Source organism: Microcaecilia unicolor, chromosome 2, assembly GCF_901765095.1.
Source record: "Microcaecilia unicolor chromosome 2, aMicUni1.1, whole genome shotgun sequence".
NCBI lineage: Eukaryota > Metazoa > Chordata > Amphibia > Gymnophiona > Siphonopidae > Microcaecilia > Microcaecilia unicolor.
The window spans coordinates 232534540-232557764 of record NC_044032.1 but is presented as its reverse complement, the minus strand read 5'-3'; the positions used below and the strand labels follow the sequence as shown (position 1 = coordinate 232557764).

The 23225-nt window shown below is 45.7% G+C and overlaps 1 protein-coding gene across 4 annotated transcripts in view; it reads right to left on the bottom strand.

The window, feature by feature from the left end:
- The window catches only part of LOC115463361, a 209087-nt gene that overhangs the window by 87472 nt on the left and 98390 nt on the right, over positions 1-23225 (bottom strand). For all 4 annotated transcript variants that reach the window (XM_030193785.1, XM_030193784.1, XM_030193786.1 and 1 more), the window contains one exon: positions 21148-21402. In XM_030193785.1, the coding sequence (XP_030049645.1) occupies positions 21148-21402 (255 nt within the window). The remainder of the gene's footprint in view (positions 1-21147; positions 21403-23225) is intronic.

Sequence of the window (23225 nt, the reverse complement as noted above, 5' to 3'; positions counted from 1 at the left end):
CAGCCAGACTCATCTTCGGAAAACCAAAATATGAAAGTGCAAAACCCTTACGAGAGAAGCTACACTGGTTCCCACTCAAGGAACGCATTACTTTTAAAGTATGCACATTAGTCCACAAAATCATTCACAGTGAAGCCCCAGCCTACATGTCTGATTTAATAGACTTACCACCCAGAAACGATAAAAGATCATCCCGAACTTCCCTCAACCTCCACTTCCCTAATTGCAAGGGCTTGAAATACAAGGCGCTGCACGCGTCAACCTTTTCTTACATGAGCACGCAGTTCTGGAATACACTGCCGCGCAACCTGAAAATGATCTACGAGCAAGCCACCTTCCGCAAACTATTGAAGACCCATCTTTTTGAGAAAATTTACGGAAAGAACTAAAACACATAAAGCTCACACTCACTGTTCAGTAATGCATCAATACAGCCACTTCTGAATTCTCATCCCCCGTAATCTCACCACACTCATACTTTTACCCACAGAAAATGTATACCAAATGTTTTCCTGTTATTATATATTGCCCCTTTTTGTTTCCGTTATTTCCTTCCAATGTTTCAGTGCTCTTTTCCATTATTATATTCCTTAACGATACTTTGACTTTGTCTCGCATAACTTATCACAATGTAACCCATAACCGAGTTGTAACAAATTGTATTTCCATGATTCATAATATACTGTAAGCCACACTGAACCCGCAAAAAGGTGGGAAAATGTGGGATACAAATGCAATAAATAAATAAATATTATGCATGTAATTGCTGTTATAGAATAGAGCACACGTCTGCAGTTATGCATCCAGTTTTTTGAATGTAACTGATAATATTATATAACCCACATACAGAAGTGCTAGGTACACCCTGACCTTCACATGCTCCTCCCAAGTACATGACCCACTTGCAGTTGAGCCCTATGGATTTTGCATTAACAATTTGTGGAATCTCGACTAACTGCTAGTTAGTGCAAATTATCTCCAATTAACCGATTATAGCCAATAACTGGTTGTGAATGCCAATTAGCAGCTAATTATTAAACTATGCGTGTAACTGACCCTATTCTATAACTTGTGTGTGCAACTTTGTGCACAAAACAGACAATTATGCCTGCAGGTTTATAGAATTAAGGGTGAATCAATAACCTGAACATCCTTTCGCATCTGAAATTCGATTATACTGTTCTCAATCTTATCTGTTATTCAGGAAGCATCTGAAAACCCACTTTTTTACTAATATTGACATAGAGTAATGCTGAATGTTTTTTGTTTATACTATGTAATTCCACCTGTTTGAGGTTGTTTCTTATTATGTAATCCATGATGAAGTATATTAGAGATATTGTGGAATATAAAACGCCTGTCCCCGATATTCAACCTGCGGCAGTCAGTGTTTTTTTTAAATGCTGATCGTCGCTGGCTAAATTATCCCCCGATATTCAGTGCTGGACCATGCCGGGCACCAGCACTGAATATTGGGGATAATTTTGGGCAGCCTGGCCATCCAGACTTATGAGGGTCCGGCTGATATTCAGCCGGGGCCATATAAGAGTTATGCGGCCCCAGCTGAATATTGGGCCATGGACCCACATAACCTTGTTTTGTTTTCTATTTTTTTAAACCCAGTCCCCAAGCCCCGTCTTGCTCCCCCCCCCCATACACCAATGTCCCCTCTTTCCCTCCTTCCCTCCCCCAGCCCGCATCAAGAGGACACCCCTTCAACCCTCAACCATGAAGGTAAGCCCTGGCCTTACCTACATCCCTGGTGGTCCAGCAGGGTCATTGGGGCAGAAGAACTGTCCCCTCACTCCATCCCCCTTGTGGCATCTCTGTAATATGGCTGCTGCAACCTCCTGCAGCAGCTAACGGTACTTCACGATAGGGGACATTGGCACAGGGGGGGATGAGTTTGGGCTCTGGGGCTGCTTTTTTTTTTTCCAAGAAAACAAAAAGTTATGCGGGTACTGGTTCAATATTCAGAGCTGATACCCGCATTGCTAACCAACCTAAATAAAGCTGCTTAGCTATGCGGGGTGCCGGCACAGAATACTGCCGGCACCTGCATAACCTGGGCCTCCTCTACAGTGCTGACCCCAGCGCCACCCCTGACCTGCCCACATTTTGTTTTGCGTGGTCTCAGGGGATATTCAGCAGCATTGTCTGATTAAGTGCCGCTGAATATCCCCGGTGAGGCGGCGGGAAGCTATTTAAGCGGGCAGGAAAGGCTCCTGCCCACTTAAATTGCTTTGAATATCGGCCTACTGCAGTATAATATAGTATTTGAGAGGCAGGCATCTGCTGAAACATGGCTGCATTGGAACTGTGTTCACTAAATCAAATTTTATGTGCCATACTGGTGTTCCATTGTTATTCTTCTACCATCTTGCTGATCACTGATTGTCTACTTTTACCTCTCGTTGTGTACATAAAATTACATACAACAATACTTTGGGAAATGTGTCAGACTAGCAAAACTGCTACCTAAAGTTCTCTTTCAGTATCAGCATCTACCAGATGTTAAACTAATTCAGTCCAGCTAAATTAACTAGACATCAATGGAAACTTATGCTAGTCAATTAATTTATGTTCCCCAACATAACCTCATCCGCAAAACTGCCCAAAATTTGATAATTCAGCTTGGTCACTCTGCACTGGTAAATTTTCAAAGGGACCCATAAAGTGGGTGAACTGTGTTAGGCAGCTAGATCCCCTTGAAACATTTACCCCATAGCTGTTAACGGGGTCTTTTTGATACCTTAGTTAAGTAGCATATCTCTCTATATAAAAAGCAACATCAACGTTCTATGAAGCCTCTAGCCGGAAGTGTGAAGGGGGAGAGATATCCGGTTTCCCTATGAGTGTGTGCCCCGCCCTCTCTGTAACACAGTCAGTGAAGGAAAACAGCAGAGCACGAAATCAAATCGCTGGCTCTGTAACAGTGAAGGACTCAGAGAGGGGAGGGGAGAGAGGCCAGAGGGCAGGGACACACACACTCCCACATGCACACAGAAGAAAACATTGCTAGCCCCCGTTTCATTTGCATCAGAAACGGGGCTTTTTTACTAGTATTAGAATAAAAGTCCAGGCTAGAGAAGACTGAACCTCCTACTCATTTCACATCTTTACATTTCTCCTCATTATTTCTGATCGTCAGACTGAGTTTCAAATCAGTTTGACAAAGATTTTTTTAAGTTCAGGTTCACTCAAAGTAGTAATTTTATGATGCTTCTTCCACAGGTAAAACCTGTTTTAAATATGGAAAAGGGTTTTTATGAAATTGAGTGAATGCATAAATGTGTACAAATTATACAAATGAAAAGTATGAGCTTCTTCTTAGGTGATCACTACGTTGGCATTTCTGGGAGCATAATTTGGGTGGAATGGAAGCAGTGTAACGATGTATGTGCATGTTTTATTAAATACGTGGGTACATCCAGAGAATATACATGCGTATTTGCACTTATTTTGGAACAAGTATTAATTTGTATGTCGGCATTTTGTGCATTGATAGGGCTGGATCTGGGTGCCTATTTTATAAAGACAAAGAGCAGGCTATGCTGCTTTATAAAACAGTCAATGTTCATTAACTAATGACATCCACTGTCAAAACACATGTACCATAGACCTTAGCAGTGCCCCTCACCAGCCATAAACTTTAAATTGGTAAGCCTTTCGCCATTTTGAAGCCAGAACATTACAGAGGCTTTGGAATGCCAAAATCAATAGAGAGGGAATGCCTTGATACAGCTTACTAGTGAAACATAGTCTGTGTTGGATAGACTACCCTCAATTATCAATGGAATTGGCATCTTTAAGATGAGTATTTTTTTAAATCTTTGTATAGGAGATAGAGAGCTAATGGGAGATATAAGATAGTGCGTTGAAAGTATTAAAACATTTTGAAATTTGAAAATTTATATAAAAAGAAAAATTATTACATTATTTAATCCAACGGACCGATGAGGAGGTGAGTGCCTAAGATTTACCAGCTTAAAGTTTATGGTTGGTGAGGAGCACCGCTGAGTCTATGGTATATGTGTATTGATGGTGGAAGTCATTGGTGAATGAACATTGACTGCTATATGATTTCCTACAATTTTGAGCCACTAAATGACAGCCTTTATACAACAGGCAAGCAGAAAAGTTAGATGAACTTGAAAACAGGGCACGTCGCAGTAACCTTAGGTTGGTGGGGATACGGGAATCTCTCCCTGATAAGAATCTGAGCACTATATTGGAAGAGTGGCTGACAAAAGAAGTTGCCCTATCTGATAGCTGTGGCCCGTTCTGCATAGAGAGAGCCCATAGGATTGGGCGGCAGCAGCAAGGCAATCAGCGCCCCAGGGTAATCATTCTCAAAGTTCACAACTACATTCACAAGGAAGAGATCCTCAGAGGCTGTCGCCTGAAAAGAGAGTCTTTAACATATGCAGGCGCTCAGGTACGAATCTTTCAAGATTATTTGGCTAGCGTCCAGGATAAGAGGCGGAGGTTTCACCGGGTTTACACAGCCCTGGTGGAAAGGAAGACGTGCTTTATGTTGTTGTATCCGGCTACCCTGAAAATTCAGCATGAAGAGAAATGGATCTCTTTTGTGTCGGAGCAAACAGCCCTGCAGTTTTTGAACAGAGAACTGAAAGGAGCAGAGAGCCCGATTTGATGTGGTGACACTTAGTGTCTGGTCTTATAGAAAATGCATTTGTTTGTTGAAAGTGGGGGTTGCGCTGATTAGCCAGTAACCTTTGAGTTATGACAGTTATGTATGTTACAATATGTAAAGCGGAGGTGGAGGGTGGGGGGTCGGGCGGGGGCTACAGCACTTTGTGACTTTGCTATCATGGGGATAGTTAAGTGGAGGGTATGTGGTGGGGGAGGGGGCTAAGGTGGGGTGTGGGGAAATGGGGGTGGAGGGTGAGAGAGGAGCGGGAGGGTTAGTGAGGAAGGCAGTGGGGTGGGGAGGGGGAGATTGCCACAGGTGAGAATAATGTTTGGGGTTGTGATTGCTGCGCGCTGCGGTGGGCGATTGAAGGATTGTGACCTCTGGGTGAAGGCTGGGCGCCCGGGGGCCTTATTGGTCTTTAAGATCTTGAAAAGCAAAGAGGTGGAGTATTGGGAACCGGGTTAAATGAAGCCGCCTAGACTAATTTCTTGGAATGTATCTGGTATTGGGTCCCCAATAAAAAGAGCAAAAATTTTAACAACCTTGCAATATCACCGGGCCTCGATTGCATGCTTACAGGAGACAAAATTGTCTGATGCAGAACATCTAAAGCTTAAGCAACGATGGGTGGGGGAATGCTTCTTTTCATCGGCACTATGAAGGAAGGGGGGGGATGCAATTCTTATTCACAAAAACTTGCAATGTAAAGTGCGTGTGGTGGCGCAAGACAGTCAGGGGAGATATATATTGCTGCATTTAAACATAATGGGGCAGGAGATCTTCCTGCTCAATGTGTATGGTCCGAATGTGTATGACCACTCCTTCTTTCAGCACATAGTGCATTTGGGATTCGCCACTCAACCGCCCCTTGGCTTTTAATGGGGGATTTCAATCAGGTGATGGATGGGCAGCAAGATCGGTCGGCCCCCTCTGCGGTGACAGCAATGGGTAGGGGCAGAGGTTTATAATATCTGTGTAAAGCGCTGAACCTGGTAGATCCTTGGCGCCTGGTTAACCCCAATGTGCGCGACTACACCCACCTTTCGCGAGCTCATGGCACCTGGTCAAGACTAGATTATATACTAACGGCTAGAGCCCTTTTCCCACAGATTGTACAAGCGGAGATTGGACCACTAGAGATTTCGGATCACTCCCTGGTATGGGTAGACATAGAATTGGGGGCGGCGAGGTTAGAGGGTAATCGGTGGAAATTCCCTGCGTATTTAGCAGGAGATGCCCACTTCCAAGAACACATTAGACAGAAATGGTTATTGTTTGCAGAGGCAAATGAGTGCCACGAAGAGGAGGCTCTTCTATACTGGGAAACCTCGAAAGCGGTCATGAGAGGGGAGATTATTTCCTATATGTGTGCGCGGGCAAAGTGTCTAGTACAAGGCATAGTCCAGTTGGAACATAAATTTAAGATAGCAAAACGGAAATATCTTGCAACACCTAGCCCAGGACTTAGAGAGGAGATGGTGTCGACGCTTGCGGCACTAAACTCGCTAATACAGGAACGAACCAAGAAACAGCTCTTTCATCGCGCTTACACCTTTCATAGATTTGGCAATAGATCAGGGAAGCTGCTGGCCAGAGTAGCGAAGTCTTGGGGGGGAACAGATTCATCGCTTCTTTGGTGAGGCTGGACGGCACGAGAGAGGTCCAGTCCGTGGGTATTGTGCAGATCTTACACAATTTTTATGCCTCTTTATATGATAAACCAGACACTCAGAGTGGCCCCTCATTAGTAGATTACTTGGAAGATTCGGGCATCCCAAGATCATCAGCAGAGGTGGTAGGGCAGTTAAACTCCCCTTGAAAGCTAAGGAAATACAGAGGGTGATTAAGATGTTAAAAAGAGGTACTGCCCCAGGCCTGGATGGCTTCACCGCAGAGTGTTACCAGTGTATGCTGCCCCAGATATGCGGTGCCTTGGTTTCCTTTTTTGAATCCTCAGTTGCAGAGGGCAGGTTTCCACAGGGCACCAATGAAGCCTGGATCATGCTCATTCCAAAGCCGGGTAGGAATCCAGAGTATCCAGAGTCTTATGGACCCATCTCCCTTATTAATGTGGATTTAAAGATATTAGCCAGGGTGTTAGCAGAGCGGCTGAGTCCTCATATAGTGTAAACATGATGAGGCTATTGTGATGAATTGTGAAGCTCCCACCTCAGGCTCCCCGGTCCCTCTTTCACTCAGGGTGAGCTGGTTCTCAGTATGCAGATTTTATGCAAATTCAGATCCTACCCCTTCTTACTCGGGGTGACCTGGTTCTCAAAAAAAAGCTAACAGAGTCAGGTCTTATCAACAGGATTTCTTCCCTACAAATCTTTATTCCTGCCCATGGGGCACACCTCTCTTAGCTTAAAACAGTTTCACAAGCTCAACAGTTCTTCCAGCTTAACCATTTCCTTTCTTCCTCTCAGTGCAATCTTCCAGTTTAAACATTTCTCCTTGCACTGTTCAATGTCCCTCAATTTCTTCCTCCTGAGCCTTTTCCCCCTGGCATTTGGGCTCAGTACTAGCTCAGTCCCGGACACACAGTCCCTCCTTGTAGCACACAGCTTTAGACACCCAGTCTCTTCTCAATATTCACTCTGGGACACCCAGTACCTCTTCACTGTTCTAAACACAGTCTTTGCATCTGGGACACACAGTACCTCTTCACTGTTCTAAACACAGTCTTTGCACCTGGGACACACAGTACCTCTTTGAACACATAGTTCTTAGCCTGGCACTCTAGGGCCTTCTTACCCCAGCCAGCTTCCTTGCCTTGCACACCAGTTCTCCTCCCGTCTCAAAAGGGCTCAGCCAGTATTTCCCCTGGGGAATGCTGCCTCAGCTACCAGCTCTCTTCTTCCCACTGCTAGCTCTCCCCTCTCTCCTCCCACTTCAGTGGGGTATTAAGTGGCTAATGGCAAACAGGACCCAGCCCATAACTGGCTGCACCTGTTTCCACCTCCAGGACTCTCCCCGGTCCTAGCGAGCTCCAGCTATACCTCCCTTTTCTGGCTCCCTCTTGACTCACCTAGCCCTTCTCCCTGGACATTTTAGGGGGGTCAGCGCCCTCTAGGGGCCTAACCAGGGTAGGACAGCCTCTTCCTTATCACAATAGGCACCTTGATTGGGGAGGGACAGGTGGGGTTTGTTAGGGGTAGACATTGATCTTTGAATGTGCTTAAAGTCTGTATAGCCATTGCCCTTAGCCGCCTCCTAGAGGAACCTCCATTGTTGGTGAGTCTAGATGCCGAAAAGGCGTTTGACAAGGTCAGTTGGGACTACCTGTTTGGGGTCTTAGATTATGTGGGCCTAAAGGGTTGGATTGGACACGCGATTATAGCACTGTATTCTCAGCCAAGGGCCTCCCTACTAATAAATGGTCTCCGCTCGTCTTCATGCCAGATAGCCAGGGGGACAAGGCAGGGGTGCCCACTTTCCCCCTTGCTGTTCCTGCTCTATTTAGAGCCTTTGTTGCGCACTATTCAAAAAGATCCTGAAATCTGGGGGATTGAGACTCCCACGTTTGTGGTTAAGACCCTAGCATTCGCAGATGATGTTCTGCTTGAGGCAGCCATGGGCAAAGAATAATTCTGAGAAATCATATTAAGGGTTAATTCTGTTAAAATCTGGGGTTTAAAAGTGGTGTTTGAATTCTAGCTTTTTACCTTGCAAGCAAGATAAAGGAATGCAGGCTGGAATTAATTACTAGAAGTCTAGCGTTTGCCGGGCTGGGTTAGAAAGGTCAGAAAGACCCTTGTGATTGATGGATTGCTAAGCAAACACATATGTATTCTATTATGAGCCGGCATATTGCAGGCAGTTTGTTTAGGATTAGTTTAAAATGCTTAGGAGAAAATAGTTAGATTCTAAATAATTCTAGATATTCCTGATGTTTAGATATATCTTATAAGGAATACTGATTATGCTTATTTTAGAATATGTGTATTCTGTGTAGTTAATATGTAGAAAACCTTTTTAAATTCTGTATTACTCTTTGTCTGCTGTTTAAGAGGTCAAGCAAAGACTGCAGTGAAGAGGTCAAACATGTGTTTTGACTTATCTGCAGTTCTGGCTGGTTCAATGTATAAGCTGATAGGTGAACGAGGTCAGAACTAGTCAGCTCTCTTCTCCTTGATTAATTATAGCTAAGTGTAGGACTGGCCTCCTGAAAGTAATAACAGACCATAGCCGTATGCCATTAAGTAAGATTGGCCCTTGACCCCTTTAATGAATGCCAGAGTTCAGCTAGCAGGTAGTATGAAGCTGACTAGGAATATGAGAATAACCAATGTCAGATGGGGCCTCTTAGTCTCTAAGGGAATCCAGTTTAAGCTATAGCTGAGAAATCAATCATAATGAGAAATGTAAGAGTTCTGGAGACCAAATGTCTGGTGTAAGGGGCCCCAGGTCACAGGTCAGTTTAGGATGTCTGGAACCTATGTAACTGATATTTCAAAAGTAATGATTGGTTGAGGCCAGGTAACCAATCTATTCCTTAACCAATTGGAGAGTAAGGGGGGGCAAGGCTAGGAGGGGGATAGAACAGTATTTAAGTAGGAGCAGAAGCAGTTTACGTCAGAAGAAAGGAAGGAGAGCTGAAAGAAAGCTGGAAGACAACAGGAGAGAAAGAGAGCAGAAGGAACAGACAGAAGAGAAGAGAGCTGAAGAGGACAGACAAAAGCCATAACATCCAGAGAGCTGAGAGAGAGAGAAGAGAGCTAGAACTGATGTCCTGCTTTGTTTGCTGGCAAATAAAGAAAATTTCTCTCTCATACTGGTGTGTGCTGTCTGACTCCTGAAGCATCACAAATTCATGTATCAATTCCTGCAACAATTCTTGGTGGCAGCGGTGGGATCCTGAATCCTGCATTAATCCCAGCACCCAACTGACTGGAGAACATTCGCCGGGTATGTATTCTGTATTTTGTATTGTAATTCTAGCTAGAAAATTGTAAATCAGCCCCTCAAAAATTGAGGAAGGAGAGCCTGATCAACTCTCAGCGAAGGCCCTAGTACCTTCTAGTCGCGGGGACTAGAAGCGAAAACGCTTGAGCTTATCTGTATCTGAGAAATCTGAAATTGTTGGGTGGGATTTTCTGTATGGAATGTGTGATGCGTGAATGTTAAAAGAGTGGGGACCCCTTACCGTAAATCCAAAAAAAATTGCCCCTCCCCTTTTGTGTGTTGTAACTGTAAGCATTATGGGTGGGACATCATCTAGACAAATTGCTACCCCCCTAGATTGTATGCTTAAGAACTTTAAAAAAGGATTTTTAATTAATGACTATGGACAGACTTTAAGCTCAAGTACTTTAAGAACCTTGTGTGAAGTTGAGTGGCCATCTATGGGAGTGGGGTGGCCCCCTAGTGGCAGCTTAGATATTGAAGTAATCCGGAAGGTCTACAGCATAGTTGTAGGAGAACCAGAATATTCTGAACAACTCCCTTATATAGATTCCTGGGACAGCCTTGTGACTGACCCTCCCTCGTGGTTGAAAACTTATATGGGATCCCCAGTAAAATTCATGTTAGGTCGTGTTCAAAGAAAGATTAGAAAATCTAAACTAGAAGAGGGAAAGAGCCCCAGGAAGCCTACCACCCAATCGGTGGCTTCCGCCCCTACCCTGTCCGAGAAACCCATACTCTCTGATGACCCCTCAGACCTTGAGCCACCACCTTATGGCCCATTGTTGGGGTTCCATGCTACCCCCAGAGATCCACGCCGTCCAGCCCAAGCCTCTCCAGCACAGGCTTCTCCGGATAGTTCTTCCCCTCCTGTGCCACACCTGCCACACCCTAGGTTGGACTTTTCACCCAGTCTCTACCCTTCTGTGCCACATCCTCTCCTGTTAACCTCTGAAGACCCGCTTTGGGTTCCACTCCCTGACTCCTCAACTCCCGACAGCCCAGCCTCTCCTTCTAATACCCCTACCCACTCATTAGGGGCCCGGCATCCCTTTCAATGGACTGAATCACCTGTGACCACCTCTCAGTCTATGAGTACCCCTCCCCATCCCTCAGGGGTTCAACCTACCTCCACTGAATGGGTTAGACCCGCTGCAATCACCTTTGAGCATGATAGGAGGGTAGCTCCTAGCTCTACCTCAGGTTCCATTCCCACCTCCTCGAGAGTTCTGCCACTCCGACAGGTAACCATCACTCGACCGGATCCTAATAATGAGGGTCAGGTTATACAGGCACAGGCCTATCAGTATGTACCCTTCACAACCACTGATCTCCTGAATTGGAAGACGCATTACCCCTCTTATACTGAAAAGCCTCAGGCAGTGGTGGACCTAGTGACTAGCATTATGGCCACCCATAACCCAACCTGGACTGATTGTCAACAACTTCTCCTGACCCTCTTCACAACTGAGGAGAGGCGGAAGATTTTGCAAAATGCTGAGGCCATCACGCGAGAGCGTGTCCCCGGGGGGACACAGGATCCAGAGGGATGGGTTAGAGCTCGGTTTCCTCGCGCAGCTCCAGCTTGGGATCCAAATGATGGGCAGCACTATGAACTGTTGTCTGGCTATTGCCGGGACTTGCTGGAAGGTATGAGGAAAGGCATAAAGAGGCCCATTAATCTGGCAAAGGTTTCTGAAATTCTCCAAGGGGCAACTGAATCCCCTGGGGCCTTTCTAGAGCGACTAATTGAAGCCTACAGAACATACACCCCATTTGATCCTGAAGCCCAAGAAAACCAGAGAATGGTGAATAGCGCATTGGTGGCCCAGAGTATGCCAGATATCCGGAAGAAGTTGCAGCGTCAGGAGGGATTCGCAGGGATGAATACCACCCAGCTAATTGAGATCGCAACCAAGGTTTTCATTAATAGAGATCAGGAGGTGCGCCGAGAGGCTGACCGGAAGATGCAGAAGAAGGCCGACCTTTTAGCGGCAGCCATTACTAATTCCACCCTTAACCGAGGTCGACCTCTAGCTAATGGGAAGCCAAAGTGGGACCCCGGACCACCAGCCAGGCCCCGAGATTCCTTCAATCAATCCCGGCCAAGGGGGGAGAATCCCAGACCAAGATTGGAGAGGGATCAGTGTGCCTATTGTAAGGAAAGAGGGCACTGGAAAGATGAATGCCCCCAGAGGCGCCAGGGACTGAGAAGGGGACCAGGAGATCGAGGAAGCCGAGGCCGAGTTCGAGAGGGAAGATATGAGCCTCCTGAATCTGACATCATCGGGATAGCTGAGATGGCAGAATGGGACGAATAGGACAGACCGGGTTCCTACAAACTGGGCTCCCAGGAACCTATGGTCAAGTTAACTATAGGGAGCCGCTCAATTCCATTCATGATTGATACAGGAGCTGAACATTCTGTTGTGACGGAGCGATTAGCGCCTGTGTCTGGAAAAACTGTCCGAGTGGTGGGTGCCACGGGGGTGCAGAACCGGAGGCCCTTTCTGACAACCCGTAGATGCCAATTAGGCTCACACATAGTCTCTCATGAATTCCTGTATATGCCAGACTGTCCAATCCCTTTGTTAGGCCGAGACCTGCTGTCCAAGCTTAGGGCCCAAATTTCCTTTGATTCTGATGGCCAGACTTCAGTCTCCTTTCGGCCCCCGATATCCAGCCCTAAGGGTATATTGAGTTTCTGCTGCCCCCTTGAGGAAGAATGGCGGCTGCATCAGTCGCAGGGCCAAGTTGACCTACCCCTGGCAGACAGCTTTCAGGTTAGTGGGGTATGGGCAGAAGATAATCCCCCAGGGTTGGCCCGAAATATTCCTCCTGTACATGTAGATTTACTTCCAAGTGCCCGGCCAATCCATCTTCGCCAATACCCAATTCCCCGAAAGGCTCTGGAAGGGATTCAAGCACATCTGAATCGTTTGTTATCCCATGGAATTATTCGTCCTTGCCAGTCTCCATGGAATACGCCACTATTGCCAGTTCAGAAGCCAGGGACTGAGGACTACCGGCCAGTCCAAGACTTACGAGTGGTCAACAAATCCACTATTTCATTACACCCTGTAGTGCCTAATCCATATGTCCTGTTAGGATTGATACCTTCTGGAGCTACCCATTTCACGACACTAGATCTAAAAGATGCCTTCTTTTGTATTCGGGTGGCCCCCGCCAGTCAATTGCTTTTTGCCTTTCAATGGGAAAACCCAGTAACAGGAAGGAAGCTTCAGTATACATGGACCCGCCTGCCACAGGGGTTCAAGAACTCCCCCACCATTTTTGGGACTGCCCTAGGACAAGACCTTAAGACTTTTAAATCTGAGCCTTCCAGGCGAGTTTTACTCCAGTATGTAGATGACCTCCTGATTGCAGCAGTGACCCAGGAAGAGTGTTTTGAGGCTACTAGAGAATTGCTGGAGCTACTCTTGGATGCAGGCTATAAGGTCTCACGCTCAAAGGCCCAACTCTGTCAGTCAGAAGTGAAGTATCTGGGCTTTTGCATTTCCCAGGGAAGTCGGAGACTGGATGCTAGTAGGAAGCAAGCGGTAGCTGCAATTCCCCAACCCAAGTCCAGAAGAGAAGTTAGGGAATTTCTGGGAGCAGCCGGATTTTGCAGAATTTGGATTCCAAATTTTGCATTGATGGCGAAACCCCTTTACCAAGCCACAAAGGGGGGTGAAAAGGAACCATTTGAATGGGGACCTACTGCTCAACAATCCTTCATTGCCATAAAGAAAGCCCTACTCCAAGCCCCTGCGTTAGGCCTTCCTGATGTGGAGAAACCTTTCTCATTGTATGTCCACGAGCGACAGGGGGTTGCTCTGGGTGTGCTGACCCAGATGATGGGATCCTGGCAGAGGCCTGTTGCATACCTGTCTAAACAGCTGGATGGAGTGGCTAAAGGATGGCCAGCCTGCATGAGGGCCATTGCAGCAACAGCCTTACTGGTCCAGGAAGCTGATAAGTTGACTTTGGGGCAAGAACTGGTTGTTAAAGTCCCCCATGCAGTTCTCACCCTCATGGAGTATAAGGGCAACCACTGGTTTACAAATAACCGCATGGTTAAGTACCAAGCCAGCTTGTGTGAGAATCCACGGATACACCTGGAAACAGTGGCTACATTCAATCCTGCTACTCTTTTGCCAGCATCTGAGGGACCACCAGATCATGACTGTATCCAAACTATGGATGAAGTGTACTCCAGTCGACCAGATCTTAAAGATGTGCCTTGGAGGGACCCAGATGTAATTTATTTTACAGATGGAAGCAGTTATGTGGAGAACTCCAAGCGACTGGCAGGCTATGCTGTGGTGACAGAGGACAAGGTGATAGAAGCAAGAGCCCTGCCCCAAGGAACTTCAGCCCAGAAAGCAGAACTTGTGGCCCTCATACGAGCTCTGGAGCTAGCAGCAGGACTGGTAACCAACATTTATACTGATTCCAAGTATGCCTTCACAACTCTACATGCTCATGGAGCTTTGTATAAGGAAAAGGGACTCATAAATGCTGCAGGCCAACCTGTTAAGTATGGACCTGAAATACTTCAGCTGCTAGAGGCTGTTTGGGCCCCCAAGAAGGTAGCTGTCATTCACTGTAGGGGACACCAAAGAATAGATACTCCAGTGGCCCGAGGGAATCGCCATGCTGATCGGGTGGCCAAGGAAGCTGCTCGAGGACCCCCAGCAAGTACTGTGACCCCCCTGTTCCAAATTCGACTGCAAGAATGGACGCCTATGTATACCCAAATGGAAGAGAAATGGGCTCAAGAAGAAGGTGCGGTAAGGAGACCTGATGGCTGGTTACATCTCCCTGATACCAGAGTTCTGGTGCCACGCCACCTAGCTTGGCCTGTAGTGTCTCAAGCTCATGACCTATCACACTTAGGGAAAACAGCACTAGCCCGTCTACTCAATCGAGTAGTGGTGCTGGAAGGATTGGATAGTCTGGTTGCCACTGCCTCTGCCCGATGTACTCTCTGTGCCCAGAATAATGCTCGTCAGGGACCCCGTATTCCACCAGGAGTTCAGTCTAGAGGACTAACACCCTTTGAGTCCCTAGTTATAGACTTCACAGAAATGCCCAGGAGCGGTAGGCTCCGATATCTCTTGGTCATGGTCTGTACCTTTTCTGGGTGGGTGGAAGCATATCCTACAGTTACTGAGAAAGCCACAGAAGTAGCTCGAGCTCTCCTTAGGGATGTCATCCCCAGGTATGGATTGCCCCTTGCCATAGGTTCAGATAATGGTCCCGCCTTTGTTGAAGCTACACTTCAGGCCCTGTCCCGCGCATTGCGCATTACCTGGAAATTGCATTGTGCCTATCGTCCCCAGAGTTCAGGGCAGGTTGAGCGAGCAAACAGAACCTTGAAAAATAGCCTAGCAAAGATTTGTCAGGAAACCCAATTGAAATGGCCACAGGCATTGCCACTAGCCCTCTTCCGCCTCCGATGCACCCCAACTAAAGGAACAGCCCTCTCTCCCTTTGAAATTGTGTATGGGAAGCCCCCAGCCATTTTACAGGGAATTAAGGGAGACATAGGGATTTTAGGGTCTGCCCAGGTGCAGGAGCAGGTAGCCCTCCTGGGTAAGGTAATTTCTGAGCTTCAGTCTTATGTGAGAGAAATAAACCCTGTCCCCTTCCAGGCTCAGGTACATTCCTTCCTGCCAGGGGATAGAGTTTGGGTGAAAGATTGGAGGCTTCAGCCTCTGGGGCCCCGATGGAAAGGACCTTTTACTGTTTTGCTTTCTACCCCTGCAGCTGTGAAGGTCGCAGGGATTACTCCATGGGTCCATTGGTCTCGAATTAAGTCTGCTGATCAGACTGAGCCCAGCACGGATCAGACGGAGCCTAGACAGTGGAGAGCAGAAAGTGATCCAGCGGAGCCATTGAAGTTGCGCCTGACCCGAACCAAAGAATCTACTAGCTGAAAAGAAGGGTCAACTGCATACTGCAGGAGCGGCTGAACTTCGGCTTCATACTGAGACTCTTTCTTGCCTGATTCTGGCTTTCTTGGAATTTGAAAGCTTGATCCTTGTCAGTTGAGGGTCTATCCCAACTGGTATAAGAACTCAAAGACTGAGAACACTATATGAGAGTAATCTGTGATTAGCACAGACTGTTGAAATATTATTGCTTAATTAGTTTGCTGTATTTGTTTTAGATCAGGAAGAAAGAAAATGTTAGTAGTTTGGATGCTTTTGTTGTTTTCTACTCCTTGCCTCCTTGTTCCTAATACCCCAACTCGCTCCAACCTTTGGTTACACTCAGTCCAGGAACTAATTAGCCAGGCAAAGATTACTTCCCCTTGTATTGTGTGTTCCCGATTTTCTCCTTATACCACAGATGTCCCAGCTGTTCCTGTCCCTGTGCAACTCCCAGCTCTTATACCTCCCTACTTTTCGAGTTCAGGCCCTTGGAGCCAGGATTATACTTGGTGGTCCTTTTATAATGCTACTTCCCCCTCTGACTCTTCTCTAAGGCCAGTTTTTACGTCTCCCTATCCAGCCTCTGGAGTGTTTTGTTTAACAAGAAGCATCTCAACTGTTCTTCCCATTCCCTGTAACTATACTAATGTTCTCCCAGAAAAAGGAGAATCTGTGTGGGTAGTTTCTCCAGGTACTCCTATGTGCCCTACTACCATACCTGTAGATTATGACCCAGGTGATTATCTGGCTCCTAAGCGTACCACTGAGAAGACTATAGTGTCCAAGCTTATTTTCTACTTTCATAAGTCCCCGGGGTATGAAGAGTTACTAACAAATGAGCAGCCTGTCACAATTGGGGATTGGCGCCTATGGTGTGCAAAGTCTCCATTTCGTCTTCGTTCCCCCTGGGATAGGGGCTCGCATTATGGGCACCCTAAGTACCCTGTCCAGCCTGAGCCAACATTTATTGGGAACTTTCCTCACCCTCTCCTTGGTCATTACTGGCTCTGTGATAATGTCCTCCACATGATTCTTCCCTCCACATATGATTTTTGTGTATTGGTAACCTTGAATTATTTTCCTAAAGTTATTCCTCTTCTCAAACCACCATCCCCGCACCGCTCTAAGCGGGAGGCCTTGTCCTTACCCTCCTCCGTTGCCACAGAGGATGAGGTGATTGAATTAGCCCTCCAGTATATCAATTCTACTTATCCTCTGACTAAAAAGAGACTTGTAGCCCTTTCTGCCACAGCCTGGATTCCAATTGGAGGCCCGGTAGCGGGTATTACTGAACTAGGTATGGCTACTCGGAGACTTCAGTCCCTACTCCATGTTTTAGTTCATGAGCTGAATGTGGTAGTCAATGCATTGCAGGATCAAATTAATGAATTAAGTATAGTTTCTCGGTATAACCGTATGGGTCTTGACTACCTCTTTGCAGCCCAGGGTGGTCTCTGCACAGTGTTAAATTCTTCAGAGTGCTGTACTATTGTCATAAATAGGACGCATGTAGTTAGGCATGCCATGGATAAAGTCCTACAGTTGGCCAGCCTTAATGTGGAGGATTACCGAGGAGGATTAGACCTTACCTCCTGGTGGTGGTCATTGACCTCCTGGATACGTCCTTTGTTTATTTCCCTAATAGTCTTAGTTTTAGCAGGGTTGTTGTTTTGTTTCCTGGCCTCATGTGCTTCGGCAGTATGCCGTCGGACCTTAACAAGTAGGGTAATGGTGGTTCATAAGTCTATTCCCAGTTAGGATCACTATAATCTCCAGAGTTTGAGTTGTGAGACTTATCTCTGCATAAGCTGATTTTAGTCTCAAAGGGGGGAATGAGGCAGCCATGGGCAAAGAATAATTCTGAGAAATCATATTAAGGGTTAATTCTGTTAAAATCTGGGGTTTAAAAGTGGTGTTTGAATTCTAGCTTTTTACCTTGCAAGCAAGATAAAGGAATGCAGGCTGGAATTAATTACTAGAAGTCTAGCGTTTGCCGGGCTGGGTTAGAAAGGTCAGAAAGACCCTTGTGATTGATGGATTGCTAAGCAAACACATATGTATTCTATTATGAGCCGGCATATTGCAGGCAGTTTGTTTAGGATTAGTTTAAAATGCTTAGGAGAAAATAGTTAGATTCTAAATAATTCTAGATATTCCTGATGTTTAGATATATCTTATAAGGAATACTGATTATGCTTATTTTAGAATATGTGTATTCTGTGTAGTTAATATGTAGAAAACCTTTTTAAATTCTGTATTACTCTTTGTCTGCTGTTTAAGAGGTCAAGCAAAGACTGCAGTGAAGAGGTCAAACATGTGTTTTGACTTATCTGCAGTTCTGGCTGGTTCAATGTATAAGCTGATAGGTGAACGAGGTCAGAACTAGTCAGCTCTCTTCTCCTTGATTAATTATAGCTAAGTGTAGGACTGGCCTCCTGAAAGTAATAACAGACCATAGCCGTATGCCATTAAGTAAGATTGGCCCTTGACCCCTTTAATGAATGCCAGAGTTCAGCTAGCAGGTAGTATGAAGCTGACTAGGAATATGAGAATAACCAATGTCAGATGGGGCCTCTTAGTCTCTAAGGGAATCCAGTTTAAGCTATAGCTGAGAAATCAATCATAATGAGAAATGTAAGAGTTCTGGAGACCAAATGTCTGGTGTAAGGGGCCCCAGGTCACAGGTCAGTTTAGGATGTCTGGAACCTATGTAACTGATATTTCAAAAGTAATGATTGGTTGAGGCCAGGTAACCAATCTATTCCTTAACCAATTGGAGAGTAAGGGGGGGGCAAGGCTAGGAGGGGGATAGAACAGTATTTAAGTAGGAGCAGAAGCAGTTTACGTCAGAAGAAAGGAAGGAGAGCTGAAAGAAAGCTGGAAGACAACAGGAGAGAAAGAGAGCAGAAGGAACAGACAGAAGAGAAGAGAGCTGAAGAGGACAGACAAAAGCCATAACATCCAGAGAGCTGAGAGAGAGAGAAGAGAGCTAGAACTGATGTCCTGCTTTGTTTGCTGGCAAATAAAGAAGATTTCTCTCTCATACTGGTGTGTGCTGTCTGACTCCTGAAGCATCACAAATTCATGTATCAATTCCTGCAACATGCTGACCTTGACAAACCCTAGCCAGTCGCTCGATCACCTTCTGGATACCATAAGAGAATTTGGTTATTTTTCTGGGTTTACTCTTAACTTACAGAAGTCTGTGGCCTTTCCTGTGCAGAGCTCGATTAGGGAGACTTGGGAGGGAGAGTTCCCCCTCTTGTGGTCCACGGGCCCCATAAAATATCTGGGAGTGTTGATCCCAGCAGACTTGACCAGCCTGTATGAGGTGAATGTAGAACCCCTATGAATATGCACACGCCATACCTTGCAGAGTTGGCATTCGCTCCCACTGTCCCTCATAGGTAGAATTGCCCTTTACAATATGATCCTGGTGCCTAAGTGGACCTATATGCTACAAATGATTCCTATTTTCCTTAAACAAAGAGATGAAAATTGGGTGACATGGTTGGTGACATGTTTTATATGGCAGGGCAAAAAGCCACGATTACGAGCCTCTCAGCTGTTCCTGCCGCGCGCAGGGGGGGGGGGGAATGGGATTGCTGAATGTAAAGCTTTTTTCGATAGCAAGTAACATGCGCCATCTTATGGATTGGTTCCGGGGATCTTCTTACTTCACGTGTACCAGGACGGAGGTGGGACTGTTTGCCCCATCCCATTTTAGTGCTTGGTTACATGCGGCTCCGGGGAAGGTGTCTACACCCCGGGCATTTGCACCGTTGTTATTGCCTGTGAGGAAAGCATGGCGGTGGATCTGTCGTTTTTATGGCTTATCTGCAGAATCTTCCCCGCTGTTGCCAATCCAGGGTAATAGGGATTTTCCCCCGGGATCTACATTGATGGGCTTTGGTACTTGGGCAACTAGGAACTTACAATATTTGCACCAGTTTTACAACGAAAGTGGTGCACTTAAATCCCAGGATGAACACCGGGTGGAATATGGGGTGGAGGGTTTCCACTTCCTATCTATGTTTCAACTAAGCCATTACATAAGGTCTCTTCCGCCTACTACATTAACACCACAGGTATGGGAAAAGCTAGTTACCATACTAGGGTTAGATGCACACTTAAGGGTCCCACTTAAATATTACCATGCTACTTTACGGGAGCAGTTGGGTGAGGTGGATTATGATAATTTAACTAACCTCTGGAACAACGAATTGGTGGTAGGTCTCCAGAGTGATAGTCTGAAGATTTGTCTCATGGGGATGCAGAGACGGGTGGAAAATGTGACATTGCAAAAGATCCAGTACAAAATTTTAATGCGGATGTACATATCTCCTCACAGAGCCTATAGGGCCTCCATGCGGATGGATGATGTATGTGCGAAGTGTGCACAACCCCTGGATGGTTTGGGCCATATGTTTTGGACCTGCCTGCGGATCCTTGGCTTTTGGCGGCAAGTATGTCAGCATGTGTCCAGTCTGTGGGGGGTTACCTGGAGGCCCGCTTCATCTCAGCTCTTTGAGGTGTTCCGGGTGTCCCCGTATTTGCCCAGGGGTCTCAAATGCTTTTTAAAATGGTCAATTCTGATGGGCAAGAAATCAATTCTCCAGCAGTGGATAGTTGCAGAACCTCTGTCATTACAGCAATGGCAATCCAATATGATCTCTCTCTTTGCATTGGAGCGCAGAGGAGTGGAAGACTTGTCCTCGCCTCGGGGAGACCTATTCTGTCAAGCCTGGTCTCCCTTCTGGGATTCATTGACTGTGGTAGCGCGTAGCAGAATCCTGAATGCATAAGCTAGATGGTGTGGTGGGGGGGGGGGGGGGAAGATTTAGGGGGGGGGTGGGGGGAGGGGGAGGAATGTGGGAAATTGCTGTATGTTAGACCACTTCTTAGACGGGTAAATGAAGAACCATTGTAGAACATATTATTAGTGAGGGGATAAAAATTACTTTGGATGGACTGTTGTGTGGGGGAAGAGGATGTTGATAGGGGGGAAGATTTGCTTAGTGAAGAAGTATCCGACTCTAAGATAGAGACTATTGATCTACATCCTGCTGATATCAAAGAATACAGTGAAGTAGGTGGATAATGAGGGGGATGGACGGGGGGATAGAGGGGGAAGAGGGGTATTAGAGGGGATATATAAAATGCGCAGTTTGGTGAATTGTATTGAAGTTGTGTTTGTATTGTTCTTTTCTATTTGAGACACTTTTCACCAATAAAAACATTTAAACATAATTCATGTGCTGTACCAGTTAGATGCTGACTAACTGGTTGCAAGTCATGTGAACTGTTTCACCTATGCTCTAGCCCAATCAAAAATCAAGCCTAAGTAGGGAAGTTATCAACATGGGCTACCATTAAGAAAGGTTATTTTACCACAAGTTGGGTTATTGTAGCAATGGAATGAGACCCTGTGCTTAAATAACCTAACTTAAGGTAGAATTATTCGACTTAACAGTAACCTACATTGATAACTTTCCGCCTAAATGTCTCTGAATTTCATCCATTTAGATTTTATATCAAGGGTGCAAATCATCTCTTTTGTCTATCAACACAAAATGGATGAGGTTCTCAGTAAATCTGTTCCTCTGTATGAAGACTAAAATAATTCTGCTTTGTCCATATGAGTACCTCTTTTGTTTGTCATGCAGGACTTCATGATTACAGAGTATCTTTTTTCTGCTTTTTTAATTTTATTCTGTCTCTTGTTGGTTGTTTTCTGGCTTCTGGTAGTCACACAGGTTTGAAAGGAGAGTGCTTGGGCACACTGAACATCCTTAGTTGGAAGTCTTTGCTTCTTTGAGCGTAGAAAATGTTTGTTTAAGAAGCAAATCTCAAATGTTGAAGAAGTTTGATCCTGCATGGCAGATGTGCGTCTTGTAATCCCTAGAATGCAGGAGAGAGAAATTAAACGTATTACCTTATCTTGCATTACAAATGTTCTTCAAAATCTATCCACCCCATAACCATCTTAAATCCACTATTGGAGTAATTCTCTACAGGTCACCTAAAATTGCCTGGACGATGCATGCTAACTGCTAATTGTATATTATGCCTGTAATTGCTGTTATAGAATACAGCACACGTCTGCAGTTATGCATCCAGTTTTTTGAACGTAACTGATAATATTTTATAACCCACATACAGAAGTGCTAGATACACCCTGACCTTTACATGCTCCTTCCAAGTACATGACCCACTTGCAGTTGAGCGCTATGGATTTTGCATTAACAATTTGTGGAATCTCGACTAACTGCTAGTTAGTGCAAATTATCTCCAATTAACCAATTATAGCCAATAACTGGTTGTGAATGCCAATTAGCAGCTAATTATTAAACTATGTGTGTAACTGACCCTATTCTATAACTTGTGTGTGCAACTTTGTGCACAAAACAGACAATTATGCCTGCAGGTTTATAGAATTAGGGGTGAATCAATAACCTGAACATCGTTTTGCATCTGAAATTCGATTATACTGTTCTCAATCTTATTTGTTATTCAGGAAGCATCTGAAAACCCTCTTGTTTACTAATATTGACATGGAGTAATGCTGAATGTTTTTTGTTTATACTATGTAATTCCACCTGTTTGAGGTTGTTTCTTATTATGTAATCCATGATGAATCATATTAGAGATATTGTGGAATATAAAACACCTGTCCCCGATATTCAACCTGCGGCAGTCAGCATTTTTTTAAAATGCTGATCGTCGCTGGCTAAATTATCCCCCGATATTCAGTGCTGGACCATGCCGGGCACCAGCACTGAATATTGGGGATAATTCTGGGCGGCCCGCCAACCCAGAACTTATGAGGGTCCGGCAGATATTCAGCCGGGGCCGTATAAGAGTTATGCGGCCCCAGCTGAATATTGGGCCATGGAACCACATAACCTTGTTTGTTTTCTATTTTTTTTAAAACCCAGTCCCCAAGCCCCGTCTTGCTCCCCCCCTCCAAACCAATGTCCCCTCTTTCCCTCCTTCCCTCCCCCAGCCCGCATCAAGAGGACACCCCCCTTCAACCCCCAACCATGAAGGTAAGCCCTCACTCCTTCCCCTTGTGGCATCTCTGTAATATGGCTGCTGCAACCTCTTGCAGCAGCTAACGGTACTTCACGATAGGGGACATTGGCACGGGGGGGATGAGTTTGGGCTCTGGGGCTGCTTTTTTTTTTTCCAAGAAAACAAAAAGTTATGCGGGTACCGGTTCAATATTCAGAGCTGATACCCGCATTGCTAACCAACCTAAATAAAGCTGCTTAGCTATGCGGGGTGCTAGCACTGAATACTGCCGGCACCCGCATAACCTGGGCCTCCTCTACAGTGCTGACCCCAGCGCCACCCCTAACCTGCCCTCATTTTGTTTGCGTGGTCTCAGGGGATATTCAGCAGCACTGTCTGATTAAGTGCCGCTGAATATCCCCGGTGAGGCGGCGGGAAGCTATTTAAGCGGGCAGGAAAGGCTCCTGCCCACTTAAATTGCTTTGAATATCGGCCTACTGCAGTATAATATAGTATTTGAGAGGCAGGCATCTGCTGAAACATGGCTGCATTGGAACTGTGTTCACTAAATCAAATTTTATGTGCCATACTGGTGTTCCATTGTTATTCTTCTACCATCTTGCTGATCACTGATCGTCTATTTTTACCTCTCGTTGTGTACACAAAATTACATGCAACAATACTTTGGGAAATGTGTCAGACTAGCAAAA